Source organism: Pteronotus mesoamericanus, unplaced genomic scaffold (genome assembly GCF_021234165.1).
Source record: "Pteronotus mesoamericanus isolate MK-2021 breed Mesoamerican mustached bat unplaced genomic scaffold, CSHL_Meso_final contig_182, whole genome shotgun sequence".
NCBI classification, from domain to species: domain Eukaryota; kingdom Metazoa; phylum Chordata; class Mammalia; order Chiroptera; family Mormoopidae; genus Pteronotus; species Pteronotus mesoamericanus.
Genome location: NW_026555078.1, coordinates 28908837 through 28931007, shown reverse-complemented (window position 1 = coordinate 28931007; position 22171 = coordinate 28908837). Strand labels below are relative to the sequence as shown.

General features: G+C 39.8%; 2 protein-coding genes across 4 annotated transcripts in view; one reads left to right on the top strand and one right to left on the bottom strand.

Moving 5' to 3' along the window:
- The first annotated feature begins 58 nt into the window (after nucleotides 1-58).
- Nucleotides 59-20069, top strand: JKAMP (JNK1/MAPK8 associated membrane protein). 3 transcript variants are annotated; one of them, XM_054567485.1, is made up of 7 exons: nucleotides 59-157; nucleotides 2236-2327; nucleotides 2904-3058; nucleotides 7787-7993; nucleotides 9389-9570; nucleotides 16675-16751; nucleotides 18622-20069. In XM_054567485.1, the coding sequence occupies exons 1-7, from the start codon at nucleotides 154-156 to the stop codon at nucleotides 18838-18840; spliced, it is 936 nt and encodes a 311-aa protein (XP_054423460.1). In that variant the 5' UTR covers nucleotides 59-153; the 3' UTR covers nucleotides 18841-20069. The 3 variants fall into 3 exon arrangements, with proteins under 3 accessions (XP_054423460.1, XP_054423461.1, XP_054423462.1); XM_054567486.1 differs by having other exon boundaries at nucleotides 67-157; nucleotides 2254-2327; XM_054567487.1 differs by lacking the exon at nucleotides 16675-16751 and having other exon boundaries at nucleotides 67-157; nucleotides 18622-18753.
- The window catches only part of CCDC175 (coiled-coil domain containing 175), a 54787-nt gene continuing 52684 nt past the window's right edge, over nucleotides 20069-22171 (bottom strand). Inside the window, exon 20 of the mRNA XM_054567488.1 lies at nucleotides 20069-20436. Coding sequence (XP_054423463.1) covers nucleotides 20354-20436 — 83 coding nt within the window. The 3' untranslated portion in view covers nucleotides 20069-20353. The remainder of the gene's footprint in view (nucleotides 20437-22171) is intronic.

The following is a 22171-nucleotide window of genomic DNA, read 5'->3' as shown; positions in this document are numbered from 1 at the left end:
CAGAAGGGACTAGAGCGGAGGGGGCGGGGCCTCGAAGGGGTTGCCGGGTTACCAGGAGGCGGGACCGACGAGGCGTCTGTGGCCCGGAAGTCCGGGCCCTGCGGCCGGGTCGGCTGATCCTGGAGATTCTCCAGGATAACTTAGAAGCTGCCAATGGGTGAGTAGTCGCCGGGATCCCGGGAAGCGTTTGTCATTGTCCCTGCTTCTTCTCTAGGCTGCGGGTTCTGGGCTCAGTCTCGATGGGCGGCCCCCGGGTAGCGGCTCCTCTTAGCTGCTTGCTCCCACCTGCCCCGGGGCCGGGCCCCAGACTCTTCCCCGGCTCGGGGGTGGAGTGGGAGGGGGTAGGAGGTCTAGGCTTCAGACCCGCTGAAGGGGGGAAGCCGGCTGCGTACGGGGAGGGGAAAGTCTAGGCCTTTGTTGTTCCGTTCGAAAGGTCACTTCAGTATCTTTGTCAGTCTCTTTGTTTAACATTCCTGAGAATTGACTTCAAAATTTAGACGCGGGCTTTAGTATGTGCAGAAAAACAGTAAAGGAAGCAGAAGCTAATTGACGTATCACTATTGTCTTTTGCTTCAGCGTCAAATCTGTTTACAGGGCTCTTCACAAAGGTTGCAAAAACAAAACAAAACAAAACAGAAAAACAACAACAACAAAGTTTTAGCTCTCGTTTACCGAAGGAAACGTAATGGAAAAGTGGACGGACACTGGGAGTCAGGGTTTTGTTTGTCTCATAAGCTGTTTTTGGTTTTCAGGACTTGGGGTTTGAAAAACTTGACATTACTTATATTCAGATGTACTTATTAAGCATCTACTAGATGCCATGCCTGTGTAGAAGAAACCGCCAATTCTTTAACTTCTGCCTTCTCAAAAACTCTGAAACACTTCATTTCTACCTATCAGTTTAGAACACTGTGATTACAATTGATTTAAAAATAAGGGCCAAATAATGTAAAGAAGCCTGTGGATTTTTTAAATCTTTCAGAAATTTGATAAATGTGAAAATATGACCCTTGAGACATTTTTGTCAGTGCCAGCCCCCCTCACCCCCCGCCCCCCCCCCCCCCAGCAGCACAAGGAGAAAGAAATCTAAAGTCTACTCGAATTTCAAGGGAGAAAGGACATTGTGAATCAGGCAGTTTCTAGATTGTGAATTCATGCAGAATTTGGGAAATGATTGTTCAAGAATAATTATAAAAATGCATAATTTTCATATTAATTTACATTTGACCACAGTTGTTTTGGATTTATTCCACACCAGGCTGTAGATTCCTTGAAGGCAGGGACTCTGTCATGTTCCTCCGTAGATCTTTAGTTGCCCCAAACCAGTGGAATCTGACACTTAATGCACATACATTGTATGACTGAATCAATGCATGAAGGGAAACATGTCACTGAAGAAAAATCCTCCCTCCGCAACTTGGACCTGTTGATGAGGTCAAAAACCATCTGTAGGTCCTGGGTTTGGGTTTTTTGGGGGTTTTTTTGCTTTGCTTTGTTTTGTTTTTTTTTGTGAAGAAGACCTGCTTTTTATTTTCCCCATGCCCTGAGGCCAGGGGATTGATTCCAAGGCAGTAGTTCCCAAGTACGGGTCAGAGGCCCAGTGACAGCTTGATGAAATTTTCACTTGCCCCTGACAAAAATGAGAAGAGTTGGGACAATGTAATTAGCTTTTTGTAAAGGTGAATTTATTTACAGGCCTGCCCTTTATTTTGAAATTATGTCTTTTCCATTTTTTTGGTATTAAAATGTGTTTTAGTATGGAAGAAGGTGATGACAGATGTGTCATGCGTATGTGTGCATGCACTTACTGTCCTCCTGACCAAAATCAAAAGCAGTCATCCTCTACTAATCCTCTTATTAAAAAACAATGTGAATATTAAAAAACAATGTGTATTCGGAAATCTAGACCATCTGATGAAGGGGCGTGGCTGGATGGAGTCTCTGGAGACCTGCCAGACTAAGTCTTGGGTTCAGGGATACATCCTGATTTGCTGGCAGAGGACTGAGGACCTTAATGATAAGAAACTGTATCAACAACAAAGTTCCTGTGTAATTTTCTGCAGTGTTACAGTGTAAAGGAGAAATTTAATTTTTAAAATAAATGCATCAAGACTTTAGTCATAGTACATATGATTTTTTTAATTGAAAGTGTGTTATTTCCACCAAGTGCTTCAACCTGCATTATTTTTTATAATCACAAGAGGTGTTATTGTACTGACGTTTGTTTTTAAAAAGCTGTCGATATTCAACCAGCATGCCTTGGACTTTACTGTGGGAAGACCCTATTGTTTAAAAATGGCTCAACTGAAATATACGGAGAATGTGGGGTAAGTCTTAATGTTTGTATGTTATTTATTTGTAAAATTTTTTTGCTTTTGAAATATTTTTACATGCAGAATATCTTTTCTTCACTCTACTTATTTATAAAAGAATATGTAGGCATTAATAATATCTGTGTCATTTTATTGATTGTCTATACTACAAATTTGTTAACAGTCATAGTAACTGTGTTTTTAAAATATTTTATAATTTTGTGGTAATTTTAATTACTTTTTATTACAAGATAGTACAGTGACTTGGACATCCAAGTAAGTTAACTGTTTACAATTTGAGAACAGTTGTTTGCAATTATTTTTATATGCTATTAATAACTAGGTTTTTCATATACTATTAGTCTGCTCTTTTAGTAACTTAGTGAAAGGACTCCTTTAATAGCATTATACTGATGTAGGCAAATACAGTGTAGATTTCTTTTTATTTTACTTATGCTTTCTCTTTTTTATTTCTGAAAGATGTACATGTAAACAGATGTTTGAACAGAAATGGGATATCTTATAGGAAGATTTTTGGGGGTGTTAATCTTCTCAAGTAATAGCTCTACATACTATTTTTATGTATTGTAGGTGTGTCCGAGAGGACAGAGAACAAATGCACAGAAATATTGCCAGCCTTGCACAGAGTCCCCAGAGCTTTATGATTGGCTGTATCTTGGATTCATGGCTATGCTTCCTCTTGTTTTGCATTGGTTCTTCATTGAATGGTACTCGGGAAAAAAGAGGTTAGCACTTTCTATGAATGTGTCTGGATAGACTGATGTTGGAATAATTATCACTTAGAAGACCTCATCAAGTAAATTATACGTCTTCTGTTGTTTTTATTATTATTATTTATTTATTAGAGAGAAGGGGAGTGACAGAGAAATAGAGGGAGAGAAACATCAATGTGAGAGAGATACATAGCTCAGTTGCCTCTCTCACACCTCCAGCTGGGACCTGGACTCCAGCCCAATCATGTGCTCTGACTGGGAATCGAACTGGCGACAACCTTTCCATTTGCAGGCTGGCACTGAACCCACTGAGCCACACCAGCCAGGGCTGTTATTTTAAATGTGGTAAACGTGCTTTTGCTTTATAGTCTGATTACTTTTGATTGTGGCAAGAAAACTTAATGATAGGGCATGGCTTAATAATTATTATGGAAGGTATCTGTTGTCTGTTTTACCTTAAATGATCTTGAAGAAATTTTAAAAAAAAATTGACATTTTTTAAAAGAAATTTAAAAAAAATTTTAAATTATAATATTTATAGCCCTGGCTGAGTGGCTCACTTGGTTGAAGTGTCATCCCATGTACCAGAATGATGCAGGTTTGATGCCTAGTCAAGGCACTTACCTAGGTTGTGTTTCAGTCCCTGGTCACGGTGCCTATGGGAGGCGACCGATGAATGTTCTACTCTCACATCGAAGTTTCTCTCTCTCTCTCTCTCTCTCTCTCTAAAATCAATAACCATATCCTTGGATGAGGATTAAAAAAAATAAATTATAATCTTTGTTGGTTTTTTGCAAAGAATTGCTTGTGTTTACAAACTGTTTATTGTTCTAGAACAAATACTTTGTAATTTAATTTTCGACTAGTAATCTGCCCCCATGCAGTTAAGATGATATAGCTGCAACCGAATTATAAAAATTTATATGAACACATTAACTTCATAAACATTTATGAAGTACTGTGTCTTACGTTTAGAATATCAAAAGAGGAGGTATACAGATGACCGACATGGTTTATAGTGATAATCATGTAGAGAAAACAAATGTAGAGACAACTAAATGTAATATAAATCAGTCTTAAAAGTGTATAAACAAAAAGTATATAAAAGCATTGTAAACAAAATGCTCTGGAGTCATAAAGAATGGAAGAGATAAATTGTGCCTGCTGAAAGACTTGAAAAAATCTGAAAGACTTGGAAAAAAGGAACATTTTAGGCAGAGGAAGCAGCTTGAACAATGGCACAGAGGTCTGATGTGTGCCATGTTAGGGTGGGAATGGAAAGAGTCCCTGTGGTCAAAGCGTGGACTGCATGTGAAAGAAAGGTGATAAAAAGGAAAGTGGGGAAGGCAGACTGAGGCCAGAATGTGAAGGGTTTTGTTTTTTAATTGTGCCCTTTATTTTTTTTAATGTTATTCTGTTGCGGTTGTCCTAATTTTTTCCCCTTTGCCCCCCTCCACCCAGCCCACCCCCGGCTCCCACAGTCAACCCCCACACCATTGTCTGCGTCCATCGGTCATTCAAATACGTTCTTTGCCTAGTCCCTTCCCCTTCTTTCCACCACTGTCCCCCTCCCCTCTGGTCACTCTCAGTCTGTTCCATGTTTCCATGTGTCTGGTTCTGTTTTGCTTGTTAGTTTATTTTGTTCATTAGATTCCTCTTGTAAGTGAGATCATATGGTATTTGTCTTTCACCAACTGGCTTCTGTCACTTAGCATAATATTCTCCAGTTCCATCTGTGCTGTCACAAAAGGTAGGGGCTGCTTCTTTCTTTCTGCTGCATAATATTCCATTGTGTAAATATACCACAGGTTTTTGATCCACTCATCTACAGGTGGACACTTAAGCTGTGAAGGTTCTTGATGAGGATGTAAACTTTATTCTTGTGAGAATGAGGAATCAAATTCTATCATAGTATATTTTAGCCACACTGGCTTTTAGTTCCTCCGACTTCTCAGCATCCTTCCTGCTTTGGGTCCTTTCCCTTTCCCCACTCTTTTCTGTGTCTGAAATACTTTCTCGTCCCTCTCACTGCAACTTTTTACCTCTCTGCCTTTTTTCCTTCAGATTTCAGTTTAAATTACACCTACTTGGAGAGGCCTTCCCAGGCCAATCTAAAGTGGACCGGTGCCCTTATTTTCCTTTTTTAATAGCACTCTTCATTTTGTTGTTGTTTCTGTTTTGTATTTAGCACTCCACACAATTTATAGTTAGTTATGTTTGTTTCCTCAATTAACCTTCCTCCCGCCCTGACCGTAAGCTGCAAGAGAGCGGTGGCCACCTCTCTTCTTCTCCATGGAACCTCTGGAGACCAGCTCAACAGCTGGCACATTGGAGATGCTCACTTAGTTTCTGAGTGAATGATTTAATGGTGAAGGTTTACTTTAGGAAGATAACTTCTGCGGAAGGTGAATGAGAGGAGAGAGGAATCAGGGGGCTATCATCCAAGAAACCCCGATGGCCAGCCTCCAGTCATGGCAGGGGAAGTGGGAAGGATGGTCGGGTGGAAATAGGATCTGCACTTTTCTGGCTTCTACTTAAGAAGTCCATGGTGATTATTTATGTTGGAAGAACATTCTCTTTTTTTCCCCAGAAGAATCTATAAATATCTTTAAAAAGCAAATCTCATCCTTTTAATTTTTGTTATGATTAGTGAGAGATGACAGTGAGAAATATGTGAGTATGCTTAAAGCTAACATACAAGACATGGTCAGTTAATTGTTGGAACTTCTCAGGTCAAAGTAGAGAAGAGGTGTGGGTAAGGGATGTACCTTCCTGAGGTGGAGGCAGACTCTGTCCTGCAGAGCCGCTCCAGGTCATCATGGACGGGGAAATAAAATAAGTTGTTCCAGATATTTCTTGCTCTGCCAGAGAAAGGGGGTGGTGATTCCCTCTAGTGGAGAATGGCCCGAGCACCTGTGCTCAGTGGCTTTTATTGAAAGGATTATCAGTGGAGGATAAGTAGCGGGAATGTACAGGTAATCTCATTACATCCGTATGTTAATGTTTACAGAATGTAGGTGATGCTTGAAGAAGACAAAGGGCAAGAACACACCGATTTGCATGGGTCCAAGATGAGTAAACATGAGAGTGCCAAATGGTTTAGGTTCAGGGTCTATGAATAACATAAATTTCCCGCCCAGCCTGAGCCGGTTATCATAGCTTTGAGGGAAAAAACAAAGCATACTTCAAGGAGTGTAATTTACTTCTAGGCCTGATTTCCCCCGGGAACCACTGGATCCAGTTTAGGGCTGCCTCTAGTATTGTTTAAAGCCTGAGCCAAGTGGGCAGAGCAGAGCAGCCAAGAGATAAGGAGACTTCTTTTAGATAGAATGAGGACTCTGGCCATATCAAAGCCAAGGGGTGAGGGTCCTTTGCCCCTTCTCCGTGTCCCCCAAGTTCTTCTCTGATGGCCCCCATGTGACTGTGCCTGTCTTAGGTTGCCCCTGCCACCAAGGGGTCTTAACTGACATTGACTAACCAGCCATTGTCTGGGGTTAAAAAGGGGGACATGTTTTGTCTCCTCAGTGGCCTATTTCCCCAAGACCTCCTCGCTTAGCTCCCGCCTTGGTGCCCTCTTGCCTCTTGGCGAGGCTACAGTTCCTGAAACCAGGCAGGACGGTTCCCAACACCTTCCAAGTGTATTACAACTAAAACATCAGGTATGTTTTGAGGGAGAATTTTGAAGCAGAGGCTAGAGGTTCCTTTTTTTCTTTCCTTCCCCTTATTAATTCCAGAGAGGAGAGGCGAGGGAGAGAAACACCAATCAGTTGCCTCTTGCACACGCCCCAAGTGGGGACCAAACCCACAACCGAGGCATGTACCCTGACTGGAATCAAACCCACAGACTCTCGATTTTCCAGATGACACCCAGCCACATGAGCCTCATTGGTCAGGACGAGGGTAGAGCTTTGTTTTGAGGGTAGAACAAAGGAGTGATCAGTGCTTAGGCAGGAAAGGAAGTAGATTTAAAAAGGAGTTTGCATAAGTAAGCTTAGCCTAGTAAGTTGGTAGCAAGGAACACAAGGGCCATCTGTTTCATTTTCCTGAGACGACGTACTTTTAATGAAGGAAGTAGGAGCCTCGCTGTCTGAGACTAACCAGTGTTTCTCAACCCCTTTGTCATTGTCACCTCTTTAAAGGGCCTTATAGATTCCTTTCATTCCATAATTTCACCTACCCCCATGAAATTTATGTTTATCTGTTTATGTAGTATATGTACATATGTCCTTTATGTATAAAAAGTATGAGTGTTTTATTCCTAGTTTCAGGAGTTGACAATTAAAATTTCTTTTTAGAAATCATACCTTGAGTCCTGGCTTGGTGTGGCTCAGTGGACTGAGTGCTGGCCTGCAAACCAAAGGGTTGCCAGTTGGATTCCCAGCCAGGATGCTTTGTCTGGGCTGCAGGCCAGGTCCCCAGCAGGGGGCATGCGAGAGGCAACCACAGATTGATGTTTCTCTCCTTCCCTCCCTTCCTCCCTCTCTAAAAATAAATAACCTGAAAGAGAGAAAGAGAGAAAAAGAGAGAGAGAGAAGGAGGAAAAGAAAGGAAGGAGGGAAGGAAGGAAGGAAGGAAGGAAGGAAGGAAGGAAGGAAGGAAGGAAGGAAGGAAGGAAGGAAGGAAGGAAGGAGAGAGAAAGAAAGGAGAAAGAAACCATTATCTTGAATCATATCCAGGTTTTAGGAAAAGCTATTTGGCACTAAAAAATTTTTGGTAACTGTGCTTCTTTTGTTTTACTAGTTCCAGTGCACTTTTCCAACACATCACTGCATTATTTGAATGCAGTATGGCAGCTATTATCACCTTACTTGTGAGTGATCCAGTTGGTGTTCTTTATATCCGTTCATGTCGAGTACTGATGCTTTCTGACTGGTACACAATGCTTTACAACCCAAGTCCAGATTACGTTACCACAGTGCACTGTACTCATGAAGCTGTCTACCCACTGTAAGTATTTATTTTGACTAAAGGTCTTTTTTTGAAAAATGATAATTATAGATTTCATGTATTTCAACAGTTTGAGCATTGTACCATGGCATCTAGGTACTGGGGGAAGTACACAGAAATGATTTTCTTAAGGGACACATCCTCTGATAGGAGAAAATAGAAATACATCTTAGTATAATAGAAGTGAGAGTATTTTTGTATGGGTGTTGAAGTGTGTGTAAACACTTACAAAATAAGCCATTCATGTTTCTTAAAAAGAGATTTCTAAGGAAAACCTTTTTGATTTGCAACAGACAAGTAATATCTGACATAGAGGAAAAAAAAATATGGGCTTTGGAGTTAAAAACAGGCTTGAGTTTAATCCCAGGTCTGCCAATTGTGTGTTAGCTTGAGCACGTTAAGAGCCTTTTGTAAAAAGCTCAGTTTTCCCATTGGTAAAATGGGAATGGCGGTCCTGTATAAGGAGATGAGGCAGATTAAGTAAATCCATATGTATTAAATACAGTGTGGTACATTACTTACAGGAGGCACCTAACTGCAGCTGAAATTAGTGTTGGGATAATGTTCTTTTTGTTTTTGTGTTTTTTCCTAAATAAATGCAATCTTCATCAGACTGTTGTTTGAAAAATATCAAATTCCTAACATTCTGTATAATATCATCCCAGACTACTTCATTTTTAGAATTTCTGTAAGTTTTTGTGTTCATTTGAAGTGTTTTGAGAAAGTTCTTAATAGTACTGTCAAAACACAGATACATGTATGTAAAAAGGTAGTTTTCAAAAAATAAGATCCAGATATAAAGGTGTGAAAATCTTTTACACCTGCCCAGCTTTAAGCCCTGCAAATTATTTATTCCATGTATATATTTTCTCTCTCTCCATATATATGGCTAAAATTTATATATAAAGAACTTATAAGTCCTTTGATGATTTTTAAGGAGCTGTACCCTGAGCTTCAATTAATGAAATAATGGCTCCATAGTATTCCAGTGTGAATGTACTATAACATTTAACCAGTTTTCTGCCATCGAGTATTTATTTTCTTCCTGAATTTTCTTTATTCCATGATCCAGAAAGAGCTTATTTATAAAGTTTTTTTGTGTATCCTTGAGTATTTCCCTTTGATAAATTTCTACGAGTATAATTGCTGGATTGCAGGATGTAAACATTTTAGGATTTTGGGTGCATATTTCCAGACCGCCTCCTGGAACGGGACCAGTGTCCACTTTTCACTAATGTGTGCGAGTCCTGTGGGCCAACCTCCCCCCAGTATGAATATTTGATGAGTAGACTTAGTATATTTTTTTAACCTCTTATAGGATATTTCATTTAAAAATGATCAATGATAAAATATTTTAGAACATATTTTTGATAATATTTCTTATTTACTTTTCAGCTACACCATTGTATTTATCTATTATGCCTTCTGCTTGGTATTAATGATGCTGCTCCGACCTCTCCTGGTAAAGAAGATTGCCTGTGGGTTAGGGAAATCTGATCGATTTAAAAGTATTTATGCTGCACTTTACTTCTTCCCAATTTTAACTGTGCTTCAGGCAGTTGGCGGAGGCCTTTTATGTAAGTTTGATGGGAAAATAGCTTGTGTAGTTATTATTATCTGTGATGAACAATATTTTCACTGGATGTAATTTTGGAGGTTTTTCTTTAACATAGAATTTTTTTTCATTCTGGATAAGCCATAGTACATATTTTTGCCGAAATATAATCCTTATTTTAAAACATGATGGGTTTTTTGGAATGAAATAGAAATTCTCAAGAAATCAGTGGCAGAAAATCAAAACAGATTTCTATTTAGAGAATGCTTTGTATTTGAAGATTATAACCTAAACAGGGAAATCTTTAAGACCTAAGTATAAAGCAGAAAACAAAAGCTGGTTTTTGCAAATAATACATGGAAGTTACTCTTGATAATGTATCCTATTTATCATTGTTAGGTCTTAGATTTCTAAGTTTCTTTATGGAACCCTTTTCAATAGAGTAAATGAATCTTCAGTATATTCTTTATCTTTTTACTTTATTATTATTATTTTTTGTCCTCACCCGAGGACACCCTTATTGATTTTAGAGAGAAGGGAAGGGAGAGAGCAAGGGAGAGAAATGTTAATGCGAAAGAGAAACATCAATCAGTTGCCTCATGTACGCACTCCCATCAGGGACCAAAGCCTCAACCAAGGGAGAAGCTCTGACCAGGGCTCAAACCTATGGTCTTTGGGTTTACTGGACGAAGCTCCAACCAACTGAGCCAAACAGCTGTGGTGATCCTTTTTTTTTTTTTTTTTTAACTTTTAAATCATGTTTATTCTATGACAGTTGTCTCAATTTTTCCCCTTTGCCCTCCTCCACCCACCCCACCCCCCACCCCCTGGACCACAGTCAATTCCCACTCTGTTGTCCATGTCCATCGGTCACGCATACATGTTCTTTGTCTAGTTCCTTCCCCTTCTTTCCACCATTGTCTTCTTTCCCCATTCCCTCTGGTCACTTTCAGTCTGCTCCATGTGTCCATGCCTATGGTTTATTTTGTTCATTAGTTTATTTTGTTGAATAGATTCCACTTATAGGTGAGATCATATGGCGTTTGTCTTTCACCAACTGGCTTATTTCATTTAGTACATATTCTCCAGTTCCATCCATGTTGTCGCAAAAGGTAGGAGTTCCACCTACCTATTGTTCGTTCCTTCGTTCATTCGTTACTTCTTTCTTTCTTTTATAAATGCAGATTAATTTTAATTATCTTTTTAAATGTCAAAGTCAATTATAAAATGTTAAAAAATTTAAAACCATTATAAATTCTCAGCAATTAAAACAACATGGCACCAGCACAGAAATAATCAAGGAGATCAATGAAATATAATGAGCGTTCTAGAAACAAATGTATGTATCTATCTAACAAAGTAATATATGATTAAATTGATATTTCAAATCAATGGGGAAAATAAGGTTTATTCAACAAATAAGGTGCATGGACCACTATTACTTGAAATAAAACAAATATAGAGCCCTATTTCACACATTATACAAGAAATATTCAGGTGAGGTAAAAATCAATATGTAGAATCTAAGGAGTTTTAGGAGATAATTCAAACTAGTATTTTTCTTACCCTGATGTAACATATTCAAACCCAGAAGCCATAAAGTAAAATATTGACAATATGACTATATTAAACATTTAAGACTATATAGTAATATACATATAAAAAAAGTTAAAGGACAAGTAATAAAATGGGAAAGTATTTGCCACACATCTAAAAAAGGGTTAATAGTTGTTCTGGGTTTTTTTGGGGGTGGGAGGAAGAATTCTACAAACCTTTAATCAATAGATGGATAAAGAATACCAAAAAGTCATTTAAAGCTTTTTAAAAATAATAGAAATAGGCAAGAAATATACAAGAACAGGTTTAGTTTCAACAAATAGTAAAAGAACAATTAAAATACTACATCATTGTCACAGTCAGATTAATACGTATAAAAAATATTGGTAATATCAAGTATCGGTGACTGTGAAAGGAACTGGGTATTCATAGACTCTTTTTCTTCATTTCCTTAAAGCAGTCCCTTTAGCATATTTTGCAGTGCTGGTTTGGTGGAGGGGTATTCTTTTAGCCTTTTGTCTGGGAAGCTCTTTATTTCGCCTTCCATTTTAATTGAGAGCCTTGCTGAGTAGAGCAGTCTTGATTGCAGGCCTTTGCTTTTCATTACTTGCAATATTCCTTGCCACTCTCTTCTGGCTTGCAGTGTTTCTGTTAAGAAGTCAGCTGCTAGCTGTATCAGGGCTCTTTTATATGTTACTACCTCTTTTTCCCTTGCTTCCGTTAGGATTCTCTCTTTGTCTTTGATATTTGCCATTTTAATGATGATGTGTCTTAGAGTGGGCCTCACTGGATTCCTCTTGAGTGGGACCCTCTGTGCTTCCTGGACTTTTGTGGCTTTTTCTGTCCTTAAATTAGGAAAGTTTTCCATCATTACTTTTTCAAACAGATTTTCTATCCCTTGTTCCTCTTCTTCTGGTATTTCTATTATACAGATATTATTACGTTTCAGGTTGTCCTGCATTTCCCTAAATGCCTCTTCATTCTCTTTGAGTCTTTTTTCATTATCTTGCTGTTTCTGGGAGCTTTTTTCTACCTTGTCCTCCAGCTTGCTGATTGGTCTTCTGCTTCATCGAGCCTGCTTTTGATTCCTTCTACTGTGTTCTTCAATTCAGAAATTGTATTTTTCATTTCCTCCTGTTCCTTTTTGATAGTTTGTATGTCATGTTTCATGCTGATATAGTTTGCAGTAAGTTCTTCATAGTTTCTCTGTAGTTTTTTGTAATTCTGAGCTCACTGAATTCATTGAGCTTCTGTTGAACCGTTGTTTTGAACTCAATATCTGAGTCAAGTTTACTTGCCTCTATTTCATTTAGTTCTCTTTTTGGGGATTCCTTTTTTCCCTTTGAGTGGGAGGTATTTCTTTGTCTTCCCATTAATTGTGAGACTCTTCTTTTTTGCTTCTGGTTCTTAAATTGATCTGTCTTGATTTCCTGACTGTGTGGTATGAACTTCTATGGTAGGAGACCCCTGTTTTTACTTTCTGGATCTGCTTCGGATGATGTGAGATGTTGACCCTGTCTGACCTTAGGCAGTCTGTTCGAGACTTCCAGGAATCTACTGTTTGTGGCTGTCTCCTTCAGAGGTTAATCAAGTCACTCTGCACTCAGCAGGCAGGCTTAGACACCTCAGGGTGGGGCAGAGTCCCTCCTGGCGGCAGGGTTACTGGGTCCTCTGACACTGCTGCTGCTCAAGGGGAGTGGTCTCTGCCTGAATAAGATGGCTGCTGCTGTATGGGGGAGGAGTCAGCACAGGGATCCCACCGGCTACTCTCTCCCTTCTCTCCCCTAAGCCTCCATCCCCAGTCTCTCCTCCAGTGTCTCCAGACCACTCTTTGCCGCCTTTAGCCAGGGATCTACTATCTGTGGCTGCCACTCTGCACTCAGCAGGTGGCTTAGAAAGCTCAGGGCGGGGGCAGAATTCACCTGGGGGCAGGGCTACTGGGTCCTCTGACGGTGCTATCGCTCAGGGGGAGTGGTCTCTGCCTGAGCAAGATGGCTGCCACTGCATGGGGGATGAGTCAGCACCGAGATCCCACTGGCCACTTTCTCAGTTCTCTCCCCACAGCCTCCTTCCTCAGTCTCTCCTTAGGCATCTCTAGTCCACTCTGCCCCCGCCTTTGCTGGAGACCAGGGTAAGTGGCTGCAAATAAAATTTATGTGTTGGCCCTTTAAATGGCTCTTTGTGTCTCCAGGCGCCTGTCTCTGGCAGATAGTAACCCTGCCGCTCTTCGCAGCTGGCTGTTTTCTGTGTACTTTTTGGGCTCTGGTGCTGTAGGCTGGAGATGTCCTCTTTTGGTTTAGACCCCACTCTTCTCAGGGGGATCCAACTGACTGTTTCAATATCCTTCTGTTGCTGCCTCCCGTGGGCACTCTGCCCACCTTCTTGAGTCTGTACCGCACTCCTTACCAGTTAGATTGCGCTAAAGCTGATTCTTCTGTTTCCGAGGTTATAAGGCTCCTTTCTCACTATTGTTCAGTTCTTTGTTCCAGGTGATTTCTTCACAATTTAGTTGTAATTCCAGGTTGGTGCTGGGAGGAGGTCAGTGAGACTTCCACTCACTCCTCCGCCATCTTTATTCTCCCTGCCAGGGTGATTCTTTACTGTAATATATCCATTCATGCGTGTATTCATCAGCCAATTATACTAAACTGTTATGCAAAAGGAGAATGAAAAAAAGTTGGTATTAAAGGGCTCACATACTACTAAGAAAGCTATGAGTAGCTGAGAGAACATAATGTGACACTGACCGTTGTTGCAAAGATATTAGATACCATCTTTGATATAGAGCCTACCAGGTGCAGAAGGCAAGCCTTGTGGCCCAAAGGAACTAGGCACAAGACTGGGCATCAGTATGCAAGTCATGGGGCTTGGTAATGAATTCGGTTCAAGATTAGGGTGGTGCTTGGAGGGTAGGGCAAGGGAAATTGGACAGTAGTCGGAGGTCTATGTTGCCTCATATTCTGGTTTACAGATGTATCGTTCTCGGTTGACCTGCATTGTATTTGGAAATCTACAGCTCCTTCTAGCTCTTGCTATCCCCCGTTTTCTTACATTTGGCCCACTTCAGCCACTCACCTGTCTGGCTGGCCTCTGCAGGCATTTGAGGTTGCTAGTCCTGCTCTAGGGAATAGAAACCTACTCTTACAAGGATTTTAGGCAGAAGAGAGACATGACTAGGTTTGTATTCTAGAGAGAGAACTTGCTGGCAGCGTGGAAGATGGGTGGGCAGGGGAAGAAAACCTGGGGGATCAGTTAAGAGGTTATAAGCCAAGTCTGACCTAAAAAGCAGAAAGACACTCCTTTGAAGATAAAGTTAACTACATGAGGTAACATTAAATACAGGGGTTGAGGGAATGGGAGGAGGACACCTTAAAGCAGCTTTCTCACCCAGTAACTGGGGAATGGGTGAATGGAATGAGAAATGGATAAATGGAAAAAGAAGCAAATAGGTTGGTGAGAAGGGAAGTCAGTTCTAGCTGTGCATGAAATGGTCAAAAGAGTACAGGTTATTTACACTAGTCCAGAGCTTGGGAAAGCTGTCAGGACTGGAAAGATTTCAGAATTGTCAGCTTTCAAATTCCTGTGTCCTAAACTTCAGGAGGTGCTATTGTATGGAATCTCTTGGTTAAGAAATGGAGGAAAGGAGAACAGTTGTGAAGAGCAGGGAGGGGTTTGGAAAGTTAATCCAAGGAGGCTGCCAGACATCGTTGCTTCCTTCATTATAGCCACCTCTCTGGGCAATAAAAGCCTTTTTCCCCACACTGAATGACTTTAGATCATTTTCTGAAGAAGTCTCTAGCTCACAACATACACAGAGGAAGGATCAAGGAGTTACTCTTCACTTGTACTGTGCAATCTGCTGAAATTAGTCACGGAGGGCATCATACCAACTCACAATGTTACGATGTCAAATAGAAAACAGGTAATTTTTTATTGTAGGGATAGGGGTGTGTGATTTCAGGCTGCTGTACCAGAAAACTATAAAATGGGAGGCTTACAAACAACAGGAATTTTTTTTTTCACCATTCTGGAGAATGGGAAATCCAAGGGCAAGACACGAGCAGATTTGGTGTCTGATGTGAGTGCACTGTGTCCTCTGTGGAAAAAGGAAAGAGAGCTCTCTGGGATCTCTTTTATATAAGGGCACAGGTTACATTCATGGGGCTCCACCTCATGGCCTAATCACCTCCCAAAGGCCCCACCTCCAAATACCATCACATTGGGTATTTCAGCGGAAGAATCTGGAGGGCACAAACCATTCAATCTGTAACAAGGGAATATAAAAATCTGAGCCAAGTAGAGCAGCAAGAGGCTTCCAGTAGTTTAAGACGCTGGAGTGTAGGGAGAGAGACACTGGACATTACTAGGAAGATGCCAGTGGCCAACGTACTGCTTGGGAGTATTCCTGAAGCCAGATGTTAGGTGTGATCTGCATCTGAATCACCAGGGGAAATAAAATGCACATTTCCAGGTCCAGCCACCAGACCTAAGGCTCAAAATCTCCAATTGTTTTTGATCCTAGAGTAAAACCCCACTAAATCCTGCCATGAGCCCAGGACCTACTCCTCACATGCCTGAGGTTTGGGCCTTGTGAGGAACTTCCTCTTCCTCCCTAAGCGTTTTACTGCCAGGTCTTAAATTTGTATCATTTGTAACGTTTTCTGGCTAATTATAAATGAAATGTGGTTTTTGTTGTTTTGTTTTGTTTTGTTTTTGAATGGCTGATTCAGGACCTAATCACTGTCTATGAATTGAAAGGTTCTAAATTCCAAGCAAGCCATTCAATTATTTAGTAAGCTGGAGTCAGGCCTTTATAGATAATTCAGAGTTTCTGGCTTGTGCATCTTGAATTAACACTTGAAATTGTTCCAAATGGGCTTTACTGCAATACGGAATGATTGGTTTCGTAACTGAATTGTTTAAAAATAATAGTATGGAAAATAATTCAAGGTATCTTTTTCTCAGTGTGTCCCTTTGTTTTAGTGTGCTATATATTTAAAACATTTAAGAGAAAGGTGATATTTTGTAAGAAAAACATTTTGGTTACAGCATTTTTACTGTACTGCATTTGAAATATGCCCTTATCCAGTTTCACTTTCTGTGGATTCAGTAACCTGCAGTCAAAAGTGGTCCAAAAACATTAAGTGGAAAATTCCAGAAATAAACAATTGTTTTAAACTGCACATCACACTGAGTTCTGTGATCCACTCCTGCGCGGTCCAGCTCCCTCCTGACCCTGATGGGAGCCGTCCCGCTGTCCAGCGCATCCTTGCTGCACGCGCTCCCACAACAGCTGCAGAGTTGCTGCTGGGGCAGAGACGTGTGGGCTGTGGAGCCAAAGAGCCTTGCCATCTGGCCTTTTAGGGAAGAAGTTTGCTGACCCTGCCTTAGGTGCCATCTGGCCTTTTAGGGAAGAAGTTGGCTGACCCTGCCTTAGGGCTGAGCTTAAGTCTCTCCTAGGACTGGTTGAAAACATTACAATATTGGGGACATCTATACTGTTTGGGATTTTTTGTTCATTCAGAAAATTTGCTTAATTTTCAACATAATGTCCATGTTTGTTTTTCAGATTATGCCTTCCCGTACATTATATTAGTGTTATCTTTGGTCACTCTAGCTGTGTACATGTCGGCCTCTGAAATAGAGGTAGGAAAAGTTTTTCTTTTGTTAGAAAAAAGTTAAATTTTTTAAATGGATTTGACAACTGAATAGGAGAATACTACATAGGATATGACATAGTACAGCTGATCGTCTTAGTAATCCTTGGCTAATCGATGACACTAAGTAGCTTTTAGCTCACTGGTTATTTTTATGAAAGGTTGTCTACTGCACTGTGTTTGCTTGGAAACCAGTGAAGAGTCAGGTGCTCAGCTACCTAGCATGTTGGAGAACAAAATCATTTCAGTAATTTACCCATAGAAAATACGTAATTATGAAATGTTGAAACTTACTAGCATCATTTTGAGGGAAACATAAAGTTGCTTTATTGTATAGAGTGCTAATTTTATACTGTTTTACAATGGCAACACTGTCCTCAGTAATTACATTATACATTTTCCGCCCTTTTATGTTGTGGCCCCAATTTAATTTTTTTGACTATGGATGTTTACTTTTGTCCTCTGGTGTCTATAATGTTTTGGTGATTTGGAAATAACATTAGTAGTAACATGAGTTCTGATACTGCTTCTGTTTTGAGATACCCATTTTGGGCCTCTAACTTTTCATTATATCAGTGGAAGGTCACTGTTAGAAAGGACTCTATTTTGAGGCTAAACTCTAAGGGAATGAGAGTGTCCTATGCCACAGCACTACTCTGCCCTGTACCTGCTGACCCTCTTCTTATGCGCTGGTTTTAACTGCCTGCTCCACTCCATAGGAGTGTGTGCTTTCCCATAATTAACATAAAAAATGCTCAACCCAAAGAAAGTAAGTTGTTAATTATTTTGGAATGGTGATGCTTCGCTTTCTATTACATTAGTGAAAAAGTGAGCGGGAATGGCTTTTAGACAGAATAATATAGTGGAGGAACTAGACAGAATATTTTGATGGTGATTATTCAAATGTTCCCATTTGTATACTGTCCCCATTTCTCCTTTATCATCTGCAATCAGTGTTGCAGTATATATAAAGAAGATAAGCAAATCAGTTTGGGCACTGTCTTCAACTCTAGAGAAATACTTGAGGGGGGAAATGGTTGAATATTGGAATAAAACAAAGCTTTTGAATTTTTGTTTGTTATCCATTCCTGTGGATAGTAGTTATGTTAGCCAGAAACTTCCTTGTCTCTCTGGCCCTGGGAATCTCCCCTGTATAAAATGTTTATGTACTTCAGTGAGCTCTCTACCCATAAATGAGAACTAGAGACCTGAATCAGGAAAAGAGAGCCTAGCTGTAGGTGAGCTGATGAGCCCTTTAGTAAAAGAAAATAATGTAATATTGCAAATTACCCTTCAATGTGTTTATTAGCACATTGAGCTATTCTGTAATAATTGGGTCCTTCCAATTTTGGCATATTATAGAGCGGTATTCAAGATTAAAGGGAAATCAGAGCAGTCCCATGTCATTTCTGCTCCTTGCTAATTATCCAGGCAGCAGGTTCCAGGAACGCTGGAGGTGAAGGAATCTGGCGTGTGCGCCTCCTGTTTCTCAGCTCTAGACACAGCTGCAGTGGAGTGGGGCAGGGAGAAGGCACACCATGGGGAGTTCCCCTCCTGGTTCATTCTTTCTGGGGAAGCTATAGAGTGTCACGCGCCGAATGGTGCTGTAGCCTAGAGCTCAGAGATGTGGGCTCTTGCCCTGGGCTGCCCTGCCTGCCCGTGGGACTGCAGGAGCCTCCTTGCCTCGTCTGTGGCGTGAGATGGCTAGTGTGAGTGCCCCCCAGGTCCTTTTTAGCTCCAGCAGTTTGTGATTCTGAGATTATGATTCTTAACTAATACATTTAATTAAAATATAATAAATGATTTAGCTGATTCAGTTCAATAATGTTTCTCTTTTCTTTCTTTCATAAAATTAATAGAACTGCTATGATCTGCTGGTCAGGAAGAAAAGACTCATTGTTCTCTTCAGCCACTGGTTACTTCATGCTTATGGGATAATCTCCATTTCCAGAGTGGATAAACTCGAACAAGATTTACCCCTTTTGGCTTTGGTACCCACACCAGCCCTTTTTTACTTGTTCACTGCAAAATTTACTGAACCTTCACGGATACTCTCAGAGGGAGCCAATGGACACTGAATATAAAATGCCAAAAAAGCCTAAGAAGTATTCTTAATAAAAAAGTACAGAAATAAAAAGTATGTATTAGTATTCTTCTGTCATACATGGGAATAAGATTGTCAGTATAACTTAATGTTTTTGGTTGGTTGGTTTGGTTTTAGTTTTGACTAGAGACTTAATGGTTAGACTTGGAAAATACAAAATACTCTGTTACATAGTAAAATACACTAGACATTTACAGCACACTATTAGATGGCACACTATTAGGAAGCACTTGCCTTGCAACAATTTAGTTATTCTTTAGAGTAAAATCATGTTTCTGTGTACCTACCAGTATGTTGTTTCTTTTGTTATTAAGAAAAACTTTAACAAGTATAATCTGAAATCCGTAGTTTTGCCACAATTGTGCATGCCTGTTGTTTTTGCTGGTTATGTATAACTAATTATAAAGACGTACATACCTGTGGGGTCTGATAGCAAACATGGAAGTAAAGTATGTTGTTTTTATCTATTTATTTTGACCAATACAGTATTTTGATCTATTACAAAAATAGGCCACAATTTATATAACTGGTTTCCTGTGTACGGGTAGTTTGTTTGAAGATCTATTAGGGTTATTCCTGTTCCTGTAAAGAAAAACAGTCATGAACAGCTTAGCTACAAAAAGCCTCGGATGTTCCATTTGTATTTGCCACAATAATCATGGGAATTCAGAATATTAGGTAGTGAGGTTAATGTCTTTTTCCCAAATGAATAAACACATGTACTCACATACTCCCTTTTACATCTTTTTTTTTTTCAGAACATCATTAAAAAAAAATTTTATTGTTCAATCAATTACAGTTGTCCCATTATTCCCCCATTACTCTCCACTGCCCACCCCTCACCTCCTACATTCAATCCTCCTCGGGCCCCCCTCGCACCCCCATTGCCTTTGCCCGTGGGTCCTTCATACATGTCCTTGGGCCCTTCCCCTTCTTTCCCATTATCCTCTCCCCACTCCCCCGTGGTCACTGTCAGTTCGGTCTTTATTTCCGTCTCTGGTTCTGTTTTGCTCCTTGTTTGTTTTGTTGATTAGCTTCCACTTATAGGTGAGACATCTCATTTCTTAAGGATGCATACACATGCCATATTTTTAGATTCGGAGACACCTTTTTTCCCCACATTGTGATATTTCCGAATCTTGCAATCAATGGCTTCTTAGATTTAACAAAATACAGAATATATACAGCATATAAACCTCCTGTGGTGCTGGTTGATAGGTGTGCTGCTTGTTAATTTTTATGGTGGCAGCCATGGAAGCGAAAATAAGATTTTTAGTGCTTAACCTGATAATCTGACCATGTTTATTCTTTTGTATTGTTTAGGAGGTTATTTACTGATTCTGCTATTATTGGTGGGGGTTATACAAGTTTGTTAAATCTCAAACTTTAAGATTTCTATTGACAGTTGCAAACTGTGAAAAAAGTACACTCACTTTTTTGTAGTTTTGTTTATGCCTTTTCAATTGACAGCAGTTGTATTCTTGGAATTATTTTGTTAGTTTGTTTTTCGCAGTACATTTAACCAATGGGAAAGAGGCTTTTTTGATACGTTTTTCTTTGTTCTTCTTTTCTGTAAAAATAAAAATAAAATGTAAAAATTCTATGTGTATCTCACACATGTTTGGGCAATTATTAGTGTCCATTAAAATTCTAAGTTGCCCAAAGAATCCCTGGATTGGACGCTGTACAGTTGGAAAGGGGAGGCTTGGCGGGTCATGTATCCAATTACCAGGATTATTTTTGTCCCACTACATCTGGGGCCATTTTAAGTGATGTCCTGTTCTGGGAGAAAAATGTGTATGCAGAAGAAGAAATCATACAAGTAATTATCACAAGTCCTCAAATGCAAAGAATTTCAGGAATACTTAACATCTGCATTTTTAATTTGTATTTCAAGAACAAGACAACTCTTGACAATTCTTAGCAATTGTGGTTGCTGAAATTATTAAATAACTTGTTAAAATGTAGTTATTAAACATGCACAAAAACTACCTTTGCCTTAGCTCAACTTTGTTTTGACTTAGGTCCTTGTGTTAGTACAGTCCTCACACCTAGAGTAATTATTTTGCTAACCAGTGCTGGATAGGTAATTTAAAAGTCAGAGTGCTCCCTAGCCGGTGTGGCTCAGTGAATTGAGTGCTGGCCTGTGAACCAAAGGGTCGCAGGTTCGACTGCCAGTCAGGGCACATGCCTGGGTTGCAGGCCAGGTCCCCAGTAGGGGGCGTGTGAGGACACACAGTGGTGTTTCCCTCCCCTCTCTCTAAAAATAAATTTTAAAAAATATTTTTTAAAGAAGTCAAAATTATTTTCTTGATTTGAGCCAATTGACTAATTTGTTACATTGTTAAGTGTTTGTCTAAAACCATTAGTTTGCAAGACTTGACTGTACATTGGAGCCAGCTGGAGAGATTTCCAAAAACAAGCCTGGGTCCCTCTCCCAGAGATTCTTGCTGAACTGGCCTGGCGTGTGGGCCAAATAGGAGGGTTTCTAAAACCTCCTGGTGATTCTAATGTTTGAGAACCATTGTCCAAACTTTCTTCCTAGTTAAAGTCTTAATTTTCCCAAGAGGCCTTTTCACAATTTCTGGGAAAGTCATTTTTTAAATTATTTCTTACTGAAATTTTGATTCTGCTTGATTCTAACTGTTCTTTTCCAGAATTAAGTGATCAAAATACAGATAATTATATAGTCTTTTTCCATCAAAATAACAAAGATAACTTCAACCGACAGTTATATGAATTATTTGATCTTTCTTTTAAAATATCTCTTGGCTTGAAAAGTCTCTGTAGAGCCAATATCAAGATATTTGGTTACTACAAAAATTGTTTATCTGCAACCTAAATTATAGTTATATGGTATATAGTGTATAGTATAATTCAAGGGCTTTTGGAATTTTAAAAGAATTCTTTTTAATACTTTCAAAAAACCTGTCCTCAGCTACTGTTGGTTTAGGTATACACTAAGAATTACCTTTCATTTACAAGAAAGATTATTAATGCAAAAAGTTAGGAACTTAGTTTCAAGATGAAGTCTGTCACTTCACAGTCTGACAAGCTACTCCCCCATTCCTGCCATTTGGTACCCCCAGAAGATTTACATTCAAGTAAACTGTTGCAGTTCTTAGCCAGGTTGTGTGGGCTGCTCCTTTGGGAAGACATCCGGGTATATTCCCAAAAAGGGGATCCCAAAAAGACTTAGATGTCCTTCTTTCTCCTGCCCCATAGCCACTCATTAGAAGGAACCCACTGGATCCTAATCACCTCTTGCATCACTGTCACAGTATGAGCACTTTTAAGTTCAAAGA

Bases quoted from the DNA above. Each gene is read 5' to 3' on its own strand.
- JKAMP (XM_054567485.1), top strand. The intron at 7,994-9,388 runs GTAAGTATTTAT...TTTACTTTTCAG, and splicing joins CATGAAGCTGTCTACCCACT to CTACACCATTGTATTTATCT. The intron at 9,571-16,674 runs GTAAGTTTGATG...TTTGTTTTTCAG, and splicing joins AGTTGGCGGAGGCCTTTTAT to ATTATGCCTTCCCGTACATT.